This window comes from Dermacentor albipictus, chromosome 9, assembly GCF_038994185.2.
Source record: "Dermacentor albipictus isolate Rhodes 1998 colony chromosome 9, USDA_Dalb.pri_finalv2, whole genome shotgun sequence".
NCBI classification, from domain to species: domain Eukaryota; kingdom Metazoa; phylum Arthropoda; class Arachnida; order Ixodida; family Ixodidae; genus Dermacentor; species Dermacentor albipictus.
In genome coordinates this window covers 56,551,974-56,570,433 of record NC_091829.1, presented here as the reverse complement: position 1 = coordinate 56,570,433, position 18,460 = coordinate 56,551,974, and the positions used below count along the sequence as shown (strand labels likewise).

Below are 18,460 nucleotides of genomic sequence, written 5' to 3'. Positions count from 1 at the left end.
TGTTCCGCTTACGCGTTTTACAAGCTCACCAACGCATCTTGTTTTACGCACGCACTGTTCTCTGGCTCAACTTCATAAAAAGTTACTACCGATTTCCGCAGCGTTTGCCGAACTTGCACGTAGCAAACAAGCGAGAATAAATGTTCAGTGCTGTGATTTATAAGCTGCGAACAGGGGACAGCTGTGGACGACGCCACGCATGCGCACACGGGATGCACGCGTTCATCCGGGCCTTCTGGGAAACGCCGCGCAATTTACGAGGCTCTTTCTGTAGCCTTGATCGTACGTGTGGTTGTTCAGTTTGATGACCTTGGATTGTAGCGCGAAGTGACACGGACACAGACTATATAGAAGCAGTTAGGACGAGCGCTTCTAGTATGTGTCCGTGTAACTTCGCGCTACAATCCAAGATCATGTGACCGTACCAACTCGCCGAACTTTCTATCCTTTTGCGTTGTTCAGTTTTACACGCGAGAGGGATGCTCAGCGCCAGCGGGCTTGCATCGAACGTCGATCGATATATGGCGGCCCGCGACGAGGCGCTTCGTGCGACGCACACGCGAGCCTTCGGGGGAAAAGAAGCAAGCAATTGAAGAAAACAATGGGACACACAAAATAAGAATCAACAAACGTAAGGACCGCTTCCACAAGTGAATACACACAGATATGTTCGAGCCAGCTTGCCCATTTCGGATTACCTGACCAGCTTTGGCGCGGTGCTTGCTGTCCTCGAAAAGCATTTTTAGCTCAGCCATACGGGGGCATGAGGATTGTCCCCGTCTCTTGTCCCCGTCTGCACTCTAAGAACAGTTGCGCCCTTTGGGGGGTATATTTGCCACAGAACAGTAATCGTAATCTGTCTTGCCCGCATTTCCTTTCTTTGACGCTGCGAGCGCGGCACTTCCAAGTTTGGAACGGCATGCGTGTTATGAGCACGACAGAGCATTCTCGACAGAAAAGTAACGAGCGCAGCGTTTTCAAGAAAGGAAACGCAAGCGAGACGGATGACGATTATTGTTCTGTTGCAAATAAACACACCAAAGGGTGCAACGGTTTTTAGAGTGTGGTAGCGCTAAAAGGCTTTCCAGGATGCCTAACACGCGGCTGTAGTTGCATCCCTCTTTTGGCAAACCTGCCCACTCACCCAGACTCAGGGCCGTCAGGGAGGCAAAGGTAGCGTAGTCCGCAGCGTCCGCGGTCGTGGTGGCCATTACTAGGGAGTTTTAGAAACACGAGCACTCAAAATTAGGGAAACGCTATTAGCCTTGCGCACAACGGAACGCAAAGAGACAAGCCAAGCAGAGTTTGCGGTCCTTGAGCAGGCTAAACCACTTGGGTGCACACGCCATTTCTAAACCTCTCTGTAATGGTCGATGTCGCCGTCCCTGCAGCGGTAGATGAATCGCTGACGTCAGCAGACTGTGCGATCGTAACACTTGCAGCCGTAGTCTAGGCGTGCCGTGATCAAAAGTACTTGCGTTACAGAAACGACAGCTGGGAGAGGTGGCGAGGATTAGTTTTATCTTGCATTGCGCCCGGATGTACGAAAACTGCCCGGTGCAGCATGCTCGCTTGTGTATTAGAGATTTAAACGTTGGAGAATGCAGCAAAAACGGCGGTCCGTCCGTCAGCCAGGAGACATCACATTTACACGAAGAAACAAGAAAAAAAAAGCAGCTGCATGCCTAAGCTCCACTCTTGTTTCTCCTTTCTTTTTTTTGCTTGTGCACGAGCTTGCGTGTGCGTACAAATTAGTCTGCAGCAAACAGAGCTGTCACGTAAAACATCGTGAAAGCTGCTGAATAACTGTAGATACCGGACACTACAGGTTCATTTCTATATTTTGTTTTGTGATCGAGCTCGCAAAAGCCGTATTTTATGCATTAACAGCTGGCGTTTAAGTTAACGCTTTTGACGAGGTGATAGAGGGAACTGCCATCCTGCTCTGTCATTTTGCTGAGAGACCAGTCAAGAAATATAATCTGGATTTTGATCTTTGCTGTAGCCATCTGCGCGACCCTTCCACACGTCACCGACGACGGTGGCCGTATACTCATATTATAGCTCAGTGGTTCTACGGGCCAGAGGGCCCGGCGGCCGGGCGGAGACGGTACTGCGCGTGTGCGCACGGTGCGCTGGGGCGGCCGGCGTGTTTACCGAGCGGGCAGCTCGCTCGAAAGCCCCTTAAACTTCGTAAAGTAGTGCCACGCTTTGAAGAATGCCGCCTCCTCCTCGCGTGCTCTGGTCGAGGCCTACGCCGCGTCGCTATTGGCCTCATAGCATCACGTGGGCCCTCGCGCCGTGCTTCAGCGCCATTTTTGCTCGAGAAGCGTCTACGGAGTGGCGAGGAGCGCACGTTGGCGCCGTTGCTACGCTCGAGCAGTGGAGGCGGGGCCACGGTCGAGGAGGGAGCGTGAAAGAGAGGAGAAACGAGGAGGAGTGAAGGCAGAGGAGGAGAGTGTCGCTACTTTACGAAGTTTAAGGGGCTTTAGCTCGCTGGCTTCCTATTCCCAACGGAGCGCGTGCAGTGGACCAGCGTTCTTGCGAAACAAACATGGCGACCACCCGCACGGAGAACGGCATGCCGTCGGCGTCGTCAAACGTGGCGCTGGCTCGTTTGCAGGCGAAAAAAAAAGCCTCGGACGTGTTTCAGCGCTGAAGAGGTCCTCTGTATCGTGCGAGGAGTTTGAGCAGCGAGGCCGTTTGGCGACGATTTGAAGTGGATGACCGCGATCGAGAACCCGAAGCGAGCGTACTAGTCTTTTCACAGTAACTGCAACCTTGTTCGACAGGTGGCGCAGCAAAGCGCTCAGCTCTAAAGCTCCTTAAGCGTCGTAAAGTAGTGCCATGCTTTGAACAATGCCGCCTCCTCCTCCAGCGCTCTGGCCGAGGCCGACGCCGCGTCGCTATTGGCCTAATAGCATCACGTGGGCCCTCGCGCCGTGCTTCTGCGCCATTTTTGCTCGAGAAGCGTCTACGGAGTGGCGAGGAGCGCACGTTGGCGCCGTTGCTACGCTCGAGCAGTGGAGGCGGGGCCATGGTCGAGGAGGGAGTGTGAAAGAGAGGAGAAACGAGGAGGAGTGAAGGCGGAGGAGGAGAGTTTCGATACTTTACGAAGTTCAAGGGGCTTTACTTAGCTCTAGAGCTACTGTATATGCTACCTCTTTGGTAGCATCTGGAGTAACTCTACTCCGCTCGACCTAGTGAGGGATCGCTGAACTAAAAATTTGGGGGACGCTTAAGCTTCGCCTTTAAGAGTGGAACGCGATAGCATTCAAAGACCCCTGACTTCTTTTCATGCTTCCCGGCAACTGCAGCTTATGTAAGCGTAACGTTTACCCTGAAACGCTGGCGGCGAAGGCTATGCACGAAGGCAAGCTTTCCGGTATAAACGAGGCCTGTTGCGTGGGTCGATCTATTGTTAATGTTTCGCACTCTTACTGTTTCAGTCTGAGAAGAGCTAACATAAAAGGTATGCGCTGTCGATGTTTTTTCCATTACATTTGTTTGTGGGCTGCCGTTCCCAAGATTCCGAGGAATAACTTTGTAAAGAATGGAAGGCAAGGTATGAGCAACTGTGGTAGTCGAAAAATGGTTTCATACATCTGGTTCGAAGTTTGGCTCGAAATTCCTGTTGCCGAAGCGACGTCCGACGCCGGACGACATCATTTTGTTCATGTGGTGATTAGTTTATGTGTAAGTGTGCGTTTCCGTGGGTCTATGTGTTTATATGTGAGTGAGTGAGTACTCGGACACTGACAACGTGCCGTGTATACAACGCTTCGTTTTGTTTATGTTATCGTCCTGGTGGAATCGTGCCATGATTGTCACTCAGCGTTCGTATCGTCTCTTGTTGAAATAAACTTTTTTCCTAAACGCGCTGTCGCCGGACGTTCTGCGACACGTGGCCCTAAACGTTATCGCCTCAAAACTGCTTATTTCGTGCGACGCTGGGCTTCCTTTTCTGCTCGCCCCCTGGCGTGTAAGCCAGCTCAGCTATAACTATCTAATGTCATCATTTCTAATGTTGGCTTGGGGCGCTATTCTGGACATTCCGCCATTTTCTTCGGTGCGTGACGTAGGCGCGACGCAAACAAAATGGCGCTGATGGCCCAGTTTTGCTTACGTAACGTGACGCCAACTTGACGTTTCGCCTAAGAAATTGAAATGAAGGCACTGAATATAGCGTTATCGGTAAAGCAAAACAGTTTTCCTCCGCAGTAAAAATAAAGCAGCTATCTCCAAGCGTATGATTATTCCGTCGAAAACGCTTCTCGCTTCCGTCGTCTGCTGCGTACAAGCCATCGTCTGCTTCAATAGCTAGGATGCGTGTCCCCGGAAAACGGAATGAGTCATCGCATGTTGGCGCCAACGCGCTTGTTTTCTTGCTTAAGACAACATACGCGACCTACCAGTGGTGATGCGCGCACGTTCTAGGTCACGTTATCGCTATTTCGTGAAGCGCAAGTGACTCAGCCCGACTCGGCTGGCGGAGAAACGGCCGAATATCACCGATAGCGTTGCGCGCGCCAGAGATATCGACTAGAGCGACGCAAGCGCCGGCGCTGCCATCTCTTGTTCATTTCGCTGGTTACTCGCACCGACGGAGGAAACTTCAAGGCGCCGCCTTGCGTACATTTCTTTTTGTAAATTAGAAAGAGGCCGTTGTCATAACTTTTGATTGTGCGAAAAGGCATTAATCTTGATTACAGTACAAATGCAGCAGTGAAAAGTGGACCACATTGCCGAAAGTTTGCTATGTTCAACCAATATTATTTCGTATAAACGCGTTCTTTTAAAAAACGATGGCTCCAAACACAAATGCCAACACCACCCGAGAGCGATGCAAATACTATGAGCACGCGTTATGAACAAAAGATTTTCGTGGTGCCAAACGACGGGGAAAATGTGGCGATACGCATTCCTCTCAGCTGCCATTGCATATGGCTGCCCATTAGCATAATTCGAGCGGCTCGTCGCAGCAACAATTATGGCGGAAAATCTCAGCAATGGCGGCCCAGCGCAACGTCACGCATCGTCAAAATGACGTTTACGAAACAGCCCTTCCTGTGACGCTCCTCATGAGATATTCCTTCAGCCAATCAGCGAGCTGGCATGGCGCATATCTTGAATCGCCACCACATATTCGCGCATTTGCAGATGCATTGCACTGGCTTCTGCACGCTACCGCTCACATTCTTTTTGAAGCGCTAACATCACAATATATCTGCCAAGGACCAAAAAAATGTATTAGTCCATAAAATTTGCAGCTCCACGTCACGTTTCGTCATCTTGATGAAAACGCAAAATTGCATTTTGCAATACTTCCGCTTCCCGGCACAAATTTCAAAACACGTGACCTTTCGACAGCCAATCAGAGAGTAAACATGGCGGATAATGGCGGCCGTGCAGCCGCCATGCGTGTCGAGAATAGAGCCCTTGGTTGAGCTGACGGTGAAGATAGAAGTTAGTTGGGAGTTACGGAACGGCGTTCATCGCTGCAATTCGGTGCGCCTCTCTCATCCTGCTGCGGCGCTGGGTTGAGTTTAAAGGCTAAACCCCATGAGCGCGATTTTGTGCGCGACAGCGACGAGCGACGGCTTCGAGCGACCGATCGGGCCGTCGCTGTGACAGATCGCTCGGTTCTGCAAATCTAGAATGCGTCGCTCGTCGCCCGGAAGTGCTATGAGCGACTAGCCAATAGCACGAAGCCGGAACTAGATGTACATCACTCAAGTACTACCGATTGTGGCACCGAACGAGCAAACGATTGAATTTTTATAGTGCAAAGAAGCCACTGGAAGACCTTCAAAATATTTTATGCGGCTTTTTACAGTAAAACACGTCAACTTAAGTTAACAAAGCACGTGTCACGCTAGTTCCGGCTCCTATATTGCTGCCCTCATACCGGCAACACTGGGGAGACGTCGCTCGAAGTCATCGCTCGCATGGGGTACGACTTGTAGGCGACGAGCGAACGCGACAGCCATCTCCATCGCGTCGCTTGTCGCTGTCTCGCGCAAAATCGCTTGCATGGGGTTTATACTTAATGCCGGGTGTTTCAGCGAACGCTTTAAACAAAAAATTGGTAAAAGTTTGTAATTGGTAAAAAATCCGGCCCCGGATTTTTTACTCCACCATGGTGCAAGAAGTTCCCACAACTTCGGATCCCCGGTCGCAACGCCGTGGGTATTTTAGTTCCCGAGACGTAGAAGAATCTGCCGCTGCTTCATCACACAGGTGGGTTCACCTGCTCAGGCCGGCCAAGGACCGCGTGTCAATACGCCATGCACATTTCCTTAGTGGGTAGCATTCACTCGGAGTCCGTCTTTCGCATTATCTACGCGCTCTTATTTCTGTCGGCCTGTCAGATTCGGAGATTAGGCTCTCTGTGTTCTTGTGGTCCTGTCGTTTATGACGCTTTGGGTCGCCCCAAAGATAACTCGCTGTGTCCCAGGCTCCGTTGCGAGGTATATTTAAGGATAAGCTCTGCGGCTAAGTCATACAAGAAACTGCCTAATGTGTCTGTCGTGTTATTGACACAAAATGCTTCATCTATTGTTGTCTGCGCAAGAATGATTTTGTATAATTACACCACAAGTGACAGTGTTGCTGATTATAACCATGTAATAAGGTCAAGAAAAGAAGAAGAAAACTGGTGTTGTTTGTTGCGAATGTGTAGTAAGAGGACTAGCTGGTGATTACGACTTGGTGTTTGATTTAGTCTTGGTGTGTGCAATCCGTTGCTCTCTTTTAAATGCTTTTCTTTTTCTCGTTCAAAGTCGCGTGTTCTTTCTGGTATTATCGCTTCAGTGTACGATGGTAAACGCGGTGTACAATCATGTTCGCATTGGTCCGCGCTCCTAATTGTGTGCTTTTTAAGTGCTTATGTAATTTTTATGCAACGGTTTCGTGTGATTTCTTAAATGTGCTCGTGGCAGGTTTTATCCGGTGAACGACTCAGAGACTTTCTTAACGAAATCAACGTTATGGAACCAACAAGAGCCACGAAAAACAGTTCCGGTTCACACACATCATGCATCTGTCAGTGATGCCTATACATTGAAGCGCAATACATTAGTAGCAAACAACTCCGAACAAATCTAATACTTGGCTTTGTCTTTTTAGCAGGCTGTTGCTGACATTTCTGGAAGAACAGGAGCAAATTACGCATATTTTCGCCTTCCCCAAAAAGTTCTTGAAATACAGAAACGGTAAATAATGTCATATATTTTAGGGCCTTATACGTGTAGCCGCACTGCTGCAGTGCGTGCACTCGATGCTCAAGGAATCCAGATCGCGCTACTGTCGACTTCGGCTTGAACGTTTATTTTGCGAAGCGTTCGTTCTATATGTATATATATATATATATTGGCACTTTCCACATCCGGCAAACATTCGCGGGTGGGCGCACATGACGCCAGAACTGGTGATATACAGGAGCCAGCGGACAACAAAACCCAACTTGCACGTATAGTCATGTCTAGATACTCGCCGGTGTGTTTGCAGGGAGCGAGTTTGTTATAGGAAAGGCCGGGAACGTCGGCCCGAGCTGGTATGCACTGTCCTGCTACTCTGCACAGAAGGTGAAACAGGAGAGGGGGGGTGGGGGGGTGGACCAAAGAATGTTAACGAAGAGGATAGCGAGAAGGAATACGTAGTATACACAAGAACCACGTAACACTATCGCTTTCTTGAGCGTCTCAAGTCCAGTGCGGCGCTTTGCACATAGTCCATAACAGCTCTCGCATAGCTGTTACTGCTGCCCTGCTGTCACACAATGTGGCCATGGAGTACCTTCCGACGACGGTTGCGTTCCTTTGCATGCCAGCGTAGAAGCTAAAGTCTTTTGGCTGCGGCACATACTGAAGACAGTTGCTAAACACATGTTGGACAGAGAGAGAGAGAGAGATTGTGAAAGCTGGAGGGAGTAGACTTTATTAAAGGAGGGAAAGGTCATTGGGGATGGTGGTTGCGGCGCCTATTTCAATGAAAGCGGCCTTGCACCAGGAGTCGGGGGCTCCGTTCCGCGGCACTATTTTCCATTTGTACAGTGTTGGGCGTTGCTTGATACGCCCTCGGGAAGGCGCCGTGACCCGGGGAGGAGGAGGAGGAGGAGGAGGAGGAGGAGGAGGAGGAGACGCTGTAGGCTGTAGGTGAATCTTGCCTCGCAAGGCATGGCGGCAATCGCGGCACAATAGCAAGCAAACAAACTAACAAGTAAAAACAAAAGAAAACGACCGCGACTGTTCAGGAGCGCAGCACGAGACGGTCGGTGCAACCAGACCAAGCGCACAGCGAAGTGGAACGGGACACGAACTCGCGCAAGCTGCCGCGCATAGGCCGTCCGCGAGCACGACACAAGGCCCCGAACTGAACCGGCCAGTCGTTCCCAAATAACATTAAAGGCAGGAGTCCGGGTAGCGGGCGAAGCACAGAAGGCGTGAAAAAGAAAACTAGGGAGGCGAGAGAAAGGGTTGATTTGTCTCCGGCTGTCAGCAGCGTACGCAATGCGGGTTGTCCGCACAGCCTAGCGTCGAGCGAAGGCAGTGCGCAGTCTAAACGGAGGTTCGTAGCTAAACGAGTGACTGATGACGCACAATGCGCAGGTAAGCGTTCTGGGGGCGCGGACGTTCCAAGTGCTTAGCTGGTTTTAGAACAACTTACGAAAGGGTCTCCGCCAGGCTATGGCGCGAGTATTTCGCCGAGGCGAAATACCTCGGCGACAGCTTGCTGAAGATGTGCCCACCTAAACGTGCGTATACACTCTTGCGACAAGGAAACGTAAAGAGGAGCTGAGGAGCGTGTAACGAGCGGTATGGACCGCAGAGTGACAGGCGTAAATCTTGGAAATGCAAGAACGGGCCAGTGGTCAGCTCTTGTCCTCGATCTCGTTCTTGTCCCGTCCTTGTCTCGTCTTCCCGCTCTCAAATTGCATCGTGGATCGCTGTGACTACCCGGGTTGTATAGTTGTTTACAAAGCAAACGCGGATAGGTTGTTTTCTAGTTTAGATAAAAAGACAGATCCTGCTTGCTTGCTTGCTTAACTAGTTTATTTTACTTAATTACCGCAGCAAGCTAGGCGAGTTGGTGAACGTACATATTCCTATGGGTGGGTAGCGCAACCCGCACGAAGGACAAAAGGAAGTGGGCGAGACGGGGGCAGTATAACAACTCGTGTCGTCCACTTCCTTTTGGCTTTCGTCCGGTTTGCGCTGCCCACCCCTAGGAATGTGGTATTTTACTTAACTAGCTTAATTAGTTCGTGTTTGACTAGATTCACTTTGACCGGGCACGAGCAGAGTAAACGTGCTCTGATATGCAGAACTTTACAAAACGGAACTGTGTCGTAATTGAAGACATTGCGATGTTGCTTCCTCAGATGAGGATGGACTGAAAGGAGAGTCGCGCGTGGACTTCCAGGCCGTGTTGTTTACTTCAGCAGCCTATCATTTGTAAATATCTGTAAATGAAACGTTCTCGAGAAGTAATATATAAGACTGGCAGCTATTCTCACTTAAGGAACCTTGCCAGCACTCCATGAACTGATCACCAGGTGTGTGCGATTATTTGAAACTTTCGAATTACGAATCTGATAATGTGCTATTCGATTTGGTCTTCGAAGCGGACAGGGATTCTTCGTAAAATTACGGGCGCTTTGCGAATAGCTATCGAATGTTGGATAAAATTGCGCCAGAAATGTAATAAACTTTATTTCCGCCGCCATAGTTGGCGCAAGGACGGTAAGTTACTTAGCGTACGACGACGAGGAACGCACGGTCAGTGGCTCGCGCGGTTACACCGACGCCGACGGTCAACCCAGGAACGGTCGCCTAATAGTTTCGCTCTAAAGGAAAGGAACATTCTAGCTGTTTCCCTCGGATGAAAGAGGACGCCTCAATCCGTATCGGCGAAGCTTCCATAAGCCTCAACTCTCCGATCACGTCATTGTGCGCATGCGCAGGAAAAAGTACATATATCTCTTGGTGGCTTCTGAATACAAAGTTGATTGCAGTGCCCGTCCTTGTCTGTTTTACTCCATATTTTTTTGCGTATGTGTCCGTTCGGTATTTCGCGTTACGCTACCATAAGTAGTCTGATAAGACTCCCGAATATGCGAACGGACTGCTTATTTGTTACTAATGCTCCATTCTGGATTGCAGTAAACAACGCTTCATAACCTGAAATGTGGTGATAGACTTGCTAACATTGTGGACGGTCGTATGTGAACATAGATGTATATTATTGGTGAAAAATGGGTTGTTCTTCGAGAAGTTTTCGAAAAGCATTCGATACGATTCGCCTCAGGCACTATGCGATTCAGATTCGATTTGGTTTAAAAACAATTATATTCCCTCATCCCTACTGATCACTGAAATGTAAAAAAAGAAAGAAAGAAAGACGGCATCACCACACAGGAGGCGTACCCAGTAAACAATACCCAGGAATAGCGTCCGCCCGCAATGCCAGTGGTATGTTGGGTTCTGAAGGAAAAAATATTTACAGATGAGAACACGTCACGATGAACAGGCAGTCCAAGCGCATATGCTTGCGACGTAGTTGCAGTGAAGTACGGTGTCGGTAATGTGATCTATCTACAGGCCCCCCTGGTTTCTACACGTCACGTGTAGACCGTTCTTCGTGGCAGGCTTGGACAAGAGGTCGATGTCGTCGCCGTTTGATTGCAGTGGCTGTATCTCGTAGGGAGACGCCTTGATGCCCGCGTTGTTGACTGTGACCCGCAGCGGCTCCTGCGTGAAAGTATTGAAGCAGCTTTACGGCAGTCCATTCGGTATATGGCCGCATACACTCTAATAACATGTTATACGTTATAAATGTGCGCGTTATTCCCATCTTTGCTACTGACAGATATTTCCGAAGTTGCAGAGAACTCCGCACGCTTTCGTCACCTTAAAAAAAAAGAAAAAGATGGCGAGTCGTAAGCGTGAAGATCGAGAAAGACTTCGAGATAAATACCTCCGTATAGGCACCGGGCACGGGATAGAGTTTGGACCGGTCGCACCTGTAATGTAATGACACGTGACGGCCGGGCGGGACCCAGCAGGCGCTGCCGCCGGCTACGTTGATTTAATATGTTCCGCAGTTTTTTCAGTTTTGCGTTGCCGAGATACCACGGGAAACCAAATCTGATCAAACGTGTGTTTTTGGGTCCACGAACAGCTACTGAAACATGACTGAAGCTGGTTAGGCCATTCGTTTCCGTCGTTTTAGAGCGATAGTTCTACTACTCCAGCTGCAAACCCCAAAAACGCCTGGTTCCGTAAATCTGACCTTCAAGCTCAGCCAAGGTTAAACTGGAACTTAGCCTGCCACTACTGGCGGCGGCTGCGTACGCCGCATGGGCGCCCATATCTTGAAAGCAATCTGCGATGTGTTCAAAGTACGCCGAGTACTGGGAGCTTCGTATGCGCTGTGTTCTCGACGCTTGTTCGCGTTAAAGCGAGACGTAGCAGGAAGGTCATTTCGCTCGCTGCTGCTGCCGCACCGGGCAGCGTCTGTGTTGTCTTGTGGTGCAATTGTAGATGCAGTAGTTGCTGATGGAACCGAGTAGCGTCCAGCAGCAATGCATGCATTTATCATTCGCTACCATATGCCAGCGTTCAAGCCTGTCTCTTGTAGGTAGAATGCCCCACTGATATTGCCAGTGGAAATCGTTCACTTGACAGGGCAAATCAGGTGAAAGCACGGCTGTCCATGTTTGTGTAGTAGCTGTCCATGGAGGTACAGCTGTCTCGCACATTTCACACAGCCTAGAAACTGGTGTCGCACGCCACTTTGTAATTCTTAGTTGTTCAAGCTGGCTTTACAAGCGCGCAGCTGCCGCATACTGCGGTGCTGGCGTTACCGCTGTCGGAAGCAGGTTGCTTGTACTCTGCAGCATAGGCGTTCGACGGTAATGGTGCAGCCAATAAGGCAGCAATGGCCTACCTGGGTACTCATCATCATCAAGTAGATCACATGTACTCTTAGTGCACAACAGCCTACCAAATGTAGCCAGGCACGGCAAGCTCCATTCTCCGGTGGATTTCGGCAGACGTAAAAATTGCTGCGCTACATATTGCGACTTGTTTAGCCAGAACCATGAGAAAATAAGTGAGTTTGCTACGCGTACTGTTGGTGCTGACTGTTCTTTAATGTAGCTGAAAATGTCTCACCACGTGTGAGGTGAAACACCACTTGTCAATTGCCGGAACGAACCATTTACCGCTGCTGAAGCCAAATAATGCACGCGCAAGCTTACATGTTATCGCTCATGACCACTGCAGTCACCCTGGTAATCTTGGTAGTCTTCTGGCGAATACGTCGTCGTTGTATGATCAACGAGAAAATCAGAGCAGTTTTCATGCACCGCTTCGGTGGCAGCGAAAGCCTCTTAGCTCAATATCTCGCATGCAAAGCCCTAAACAGCAGAAACGTGATGCTGAAGGTTATATTTGGAAAGAACGCGCTTTTTGAGGGTCGGGAAAACACAACGTGGACTCCGACGCCCATTTGCAAGAAAAATTGCATCACGTGAACGTCACCATGTAGGTGTGATGTGATACTTTCAGTGACACAAGTTGACGTCAGAAAAGGTTTATTGCAGAGTGGCAGATACCCGTTGGCTGCTGGGTCACATACCCAGCGGCTTCGTGATACATACCCAATGGTACGTATTACATTCCTCATACATCGCCAGTGGATTCTTTAGTGCCATTCCCATATTTACGTGATTAAGCACGCGACAATGTGGACGTGCACAGCAAAACAACTTCTGTAGTATATATCCTCGAGCTCCACTCCACGTCTTAGGTTATCGCGCCGGGCTGTATTGTCGGGGTGCACTTGCATCGCAATTTGCACTAGTTTTCTGTTTTCTGGTGCCGCGATTGTTAAAGCCCCTTAAACTTCGTATAGTAGCGACACTCTCCTCCTCCGCCTTCACTCCTCCTCGTTTCTGCTCTCTTTCACGCTCCCTCCTCGACCGTGACGCCGCCTACACTGCTCGAGCGTAGCAACGGCGCCAACATTCGCTCCTCGTCACTCCGTAGACGCTTCTCGAGCAAAAATGGCGCTGATGCACGGCGCGAGGGCCCACGTGATGCTATTAGGCCAATAGCAACGCGGCGTCGGCCAGAGCTGCGAGGAGGAGGCGGCATTCTTCAAAGCGTGGCACTACTTTACAACTTTTAAGGAGCTTTAGTGAATGTGGCCTGCTTCGTACAAGGAGGCGATCTTTCTCAAAAGCACACACACTAAAATGCATTTTCCGCTAGGTCAGGCCTTAAAGGGAAGCTGAAAGGTTTTCCAGAAAAAATGAGTGAACATGTGTACATAGTGGTTTTCATAGTGGTTTCATAACATAATGGTTTGTACATAGTGGTGTACATAGTGATCTAGTGAACATGTGTACATAGTGGTTTTCAACCCTCCGAATTCGAATATCGTATCGAAATTGAGCGAAAGAAAGCGCAAATATATTTTATTTCAACGAAAAGTGCAGCAGCGGACACGCCCAGCTCGCGCGTCTCGTTTCCGCCTGTGATTGGTCGGGCGACCCGTGACGTCAACTTTAGCGACCGGCCGCTGCCGCTCCACATGAAGCGCGGTGCCAGGTAGTTTGGTGCCGTAATGGAAAGTTAAGAGGTAATAGAAAATTTAGAGAGACTGCGTTTTTCTGAAGAGTTCGGCGTTGCTCCTTACATGTACGAGCCGATTGCAAAGAGCCGGCCTCTCGAAGAAACAAACGATGCTGCATGGTGCGAGCAGTGCTTTCGACGAGAACGAAAGCGAAGTCTTGGGATCTCCTCGTGTTGGAAATGCTCTTTGGTGAGTATGTTTTTTGCAAAGCGATCTAGTGATCTCGCCGATCTTTCGCCGATCTAGTGAGCTCGTTTCCGGTCAAACAACTGCAGTGTTGTGTTCCTGCATGCCTCCTCGTGGAACGTAAGCGGGGATGCGATCGTCGGCATTTGTGCGCTCTCCAAAGCTGTCGGCAACCTACAAAGACGGTTCAAACGCGTGAAAAGCTTCCCGGTTCATGCAGTACGTGTAGTGACCTTCATCTGTGCGCCATCCGCACACTACTCGTAAGCGAAGTCGTAAAGGCGGCGAATTCCGTCGGCTACGTGAGACGGTCTGTTTCTCGCTGTGCGCGAGAGATGGGGGCGGGAGCGTAGCGTCCTGGCGTGCGCCGGCTTTCCAGCACATGCAAACTCTACATTTGCACTGCGTTATGGTAGCTGCGTGCAGGCTGTTTTACAACACACGTGTAAATAGAAAATTCGCGGCGCTTTGCGACGAAACCTGCGTCGAGGGCGGGAAATAAGCATGCACCTTCCGTTTAGCGTGCTAACATGAAGGAGCTCGCAGTAAATCAAAATCCAGGTTTGGGCGAGTTCGTGTATTCATAAGGCCTTCCAACACCAGTTATCATCAGTCAGTCCGCACTCGTGCCGTCTTTGTTTTCGTTGCTCCGATCTTTTCGCGCTGCGTTTAGAAAGCCTGCTAGTTGAAATTCTGGTGATAATCGTCGTCACGGAAGTGGTTGTAGCACGCCAGTGTTGTTCTTGAGGGCTTGAAATTCTTTCGCTTTACAGCAGCCTCCCACTTCCTTAAAAGCTTCTTGTCTTGTGGGAAGCAATAGAAGACAACATCGTCGCGGCCGCTGGTGTTCGTGCAACCGTAGGCTGCACAGAAAGACGGCATGATCGGCCCACCACATCAGTTGATGCTGCGCACGTTGACCACCACTCTACATACACACAGACGCACCAACAAAGAAATGCAGGGTCGATCGAAGCAGATTACGACGGCACGCACGCAGAAACAAGCACGGTCAGGCATGGTCGCGCAGGCTGCGAAGGAGCAAAACACTAAAGTTGACGTCACAACACCGCGGTTTCCGGTCTCCGCTCGCATCGTCAGCGTCAGCAGCAGCGCGCGGCATTCGACGGGGGGCGGAGCTACAGCGCAATTTCAACCGACGATTACGTCGCTCCTATTTGAAAAAAAAGAACCCAAATTTGACCTACATGGTATATAATGTTCCCGCATCCGTATATGAGCGTCTTATTGAATTCGACAGACTCTTCAGCTTCCCTTTAAAAACCCGCAGTGCGATATCGCTGGACGCACCGTTAGCGCCATCGTCCCGTCGTCTGCTTCACATGCCAGTGCTCTGACGTCTGCCGTTCGTGGCGCTGTTCGTCAGCCATGCCGTAGGAACGCCATAGACCCTTTCACTGTTTACAAACATAGGCCCTGGACTACTTCCGGTTTTGCTCGCGGCCATAGCCCGCTAAATCCAGCGTTCTAGAAAAACATTGGCCATGATATGGAGTAGGAGCCGTGCGTTAAAATGTAACCCCGCAGATTTTCAACACTTTTCCTCTGTACATAACGACAATTTTACAAGTCAGAATTACCGCAAGTTGTACGAGAAATTTTGCGTATTAATGTATTAATTTATGTGTGTGTGCCAAAGACGTTCGCAGCTTTATTGGCCTTTGCTCTTACTTCCGCAGGTTTGTGGAAAATTTCGCCCATGTTGTCCGTCCCCTGACTGACCTCCTCAAGAAAGACTTTCCTTTTTGTTGGGGCTCTGAACAAGCGTCTGCTTTCTCGCAGCTCATCACGCTGCTCACCACACCTCCTGTTCTCGCCCATTTTGACGCCTCCGCTCCGACAGAAATCCGCACTGACGCTAGTGGCTACGGCATCAGCGCAGTTTTAGCTCAACGCCTATGTGGGCACGACCGCGTTATCGCCTACGCCCGCCGCCTCCTCTCTCCCGCAGAGCGCAATTACTCGATTACCGAGCGCGAGTGTCTCGCCCTCACTTGGGCGGTGGGCAAATTCTACCCTACATATATGGTCGACCATTTACAGTTACCACCGATCACCATGCCCTTTGCTGGCTTTCCTCCCTCAAGGATCTCACCGGACGCCTTGGTCGCTGGGCCCTACGGCTGCAGGAATACACATACACTGTGGTCTACAAATCGGGTCTCTACATCAGGACGCCGACTGCCTTTCTCGTCATCCCGTCGATGTACCGGACGGTTTAGTGGATGTCGCACCGATCTGCGTTCTTTCGCTCTCTGCCTCGCAAGACATTGGCGCTGAACAACGATGCGATGAATCGTTACGGCCCATTATCGAGCGCCTGCTCCCTGATCCGTCTAACCCATCTCTTCACATGTTCGTACTACAAAATGGCGTCCTGTATCGCCGCAACATGCACCCCGACGGGCCCGAGCTCCTAACCATCATTCCGTTTCACCTTCGACAGATTGTACTGCAGCAACTGCAGGACGTTCCCACTGCTGGACACCTTGGCGTCACGCGGACCTATGACCGAATTCGGCGACGGTTTTTCTGGCCCCGTCTCACCCGCTCCGTCCGGCGCTATGTTGCCGCGTGTGAGTCGTGTCAACGCCGGAAAAGAGCAGCTGTGCCTCCTGCCGGTCTGCTGCAGCCTTTGGATATACCGACCGACCATTTTTTTCGCGTTGGCGTTGATCTTCTCGGACCATTCCCTTTATCCAATGACGGAAATAGGTGGATTGCCGTTGCTACGGACTAGACAACTCGCTATGCCATTACTACAGCCCTACCGACCGTCTGCGCTACAGATCTCGCAGATTTCTTGCTTCACGACGTTATGTTACACCACGGTGCACCTCGTCAACTTCTAACCGGTCGCGGAACATACTTTCTGGCCAAAGTCATAGACGACCTATTTCGACCATGTGCTACTAAACACAAACTTACTACCGCTTACCATCCCCAAACTAACGGTCTTACCGAACGCCTGAATCGCACATTAACTGACATGCTAGCAATGCATGTTTCCTCCGATCATCGTGACTGGGACCTTGCTCTACCATTTGTCACGTTTGCCTACAATTCTTCGCGCCACGACACAGCTGGCTATTCACCCTTCTATCTCCTCTTCGGCCGTGAGCCGACTTCGCCTTTCGATACTCTCCTTTCGACCACACTCGACTCCCCGACAGAGTACACGCGGGATGTCATAGCCACAGCGACCCAAGCACGGGAGATTGCCCGCATTCGTCTTTCTGTTTCACAGGCACGCCAGAAGTGCCGTTACGACCAGCGCCATTACGACGTGGACTACGAACCAGGTGCTCTTGTGGTAGTTTGGTCTCCAACTCGGCGTGTTGGTCTTTCCGAGAAACTCCTCTCGCGATTCTACGGCCCTTACCGCATCCTTCGCCAGGTGAGCCCTGTCACATATGAAGTGTCTCCACTGGATGGCACTGTGCCTATCTCTGACATCATCCACGTCAGCCGTCTCAAACCGTACCTTTCTCGTACCGATGAGCCAATAAGGTGCTTTTTCCGACGGGGGTGATGTCACAGTCGGTAATGCGGAAAGAAGAGGACGCTGGCCTTGGAGACGACGAAGAAGAGTTTAGTGTTATCGCTGCTCTAGGCTTGTTGGCTCAGCCATTAAAAGCCACCTGTGAATAGACGCACGCTTCTTCCTTCCCGTAACATCATTAAGGCGCAATGCGCATGTCCTTTATCGCAAAACTTAGAAATAGACTTTCCGCACAGTGGAAGAGCTTAAAAAACTGGCTGTGGCTTAGCCAAGGTTAAGCCCAGGATGCGAAGCATACAAGCCTTTATTTTAACGCGACAGCGTTAAGGAGCTCGTGTCGCAGAAAAGCCGGTGTCGTCGGCGTCGGCTCAGGCGTGCGGCGCTTGCTAAGGCGCACATTTCGTTGTCGCGCCGAACGCTGCGTTGCTCGACGCTCACCGCGTCCGATGCGGGGCGCGTAGTCGCTGCGCCGTAGCAAAGCCACCTAGAAACAGTCTCTGTAGCACGCCGCAACCTTCGCTTCTCATTCCAACGAGCAGCTCTGTCTCCAGGAGGCATCTCACCTCGTGAGTGTCTAGCAGAGGCAAGCGCAGCTGCTTATAAACCGCCGCGACGCCGCGAGCGACGGCGCGAGTTGGAGCCCCATTTCTCCTCTGTCGTGACGTCACGGTGTCACGTGGTCACAGCCTAAACACAGCCTAAACCTGCCACAAGCAATTGAGAAACACCCCAGTGTAGGTTAGCCAGATGTTCCTTGTGCAAGCTAATCTCACCCTCTTTCCTCTCAATTTCTTCTCTCGTACCTCTGCACGTGGCCAGATTTTTTTAGTTAAAACAGTTCTGAAACTACATTTAGACGCCATGTATTTCCAGAGGCTATTCTATGGGGGCACTTAGATTCATGTGCCAACAGTGAGCAACAAAACAACACTTTGTTTCAGTGTGTCATCACTTACCACCTCCAAAATATGCCTGAAAAAGCAAGTGAAAGGCTATGTATGCAGAGTGGACCATAAGCAATGCTCAGCTAGAACTGTCTATCACACTTGCAACAGACAACACAAACAGATTGGGTAACACAAAAGGAAGTAGAGCAAGTGCCTGTCCTTT

General features: G+C 50.4%; 2 protein-coding genes across 3 annotated transcripts in view; both read right to left on the bottom strand.

Annotated features, from left to right (window-relative positions):
• The window catches only part of LOC139046724 (sodium/iodide cotransporter-like), a 33,151-nt gene extending 31,467 nt beyond the window's left edge, over positions 1-1,684 (bottom strand). Inside the window, exon 1 of one of the 2 annotated variants that reach the window (XM_070525856.1) lies at positions 1,145-1,684. In XM_070525856.1, coding sequence (XP_070381957.1) covers positions 1,145-1,211 — 67 coding nt within the window. In that variant the 5' untranslated portion in view covers positions 1,212-1,684. The remainder of the gene's footprint in view (positions 1-1,144) is intronic. The other variant, XM_070525855.1, reaches the window with a different exon arrangement.
• An 8,911-nt stretch (positions 1,685-10,595) lies between these two features.
• LOC139050129 (kinesin-like protein KIF3B) overlaps positions 10,596-18,460 on the bottom strand; it is a 30,728-nt gene continuing 22,863 nt past the window's right edge. Inside the window, exon 20 of the mRNA XM_070526341.1 lies at positions 10,596-10,751. Within this exon, the coding sequence (XP_070382442.1) occupies positions 10,596-10,751 (156 nt within the window). The remainder of the gene's footprint in view (positions 10,752-18,460) is intronic.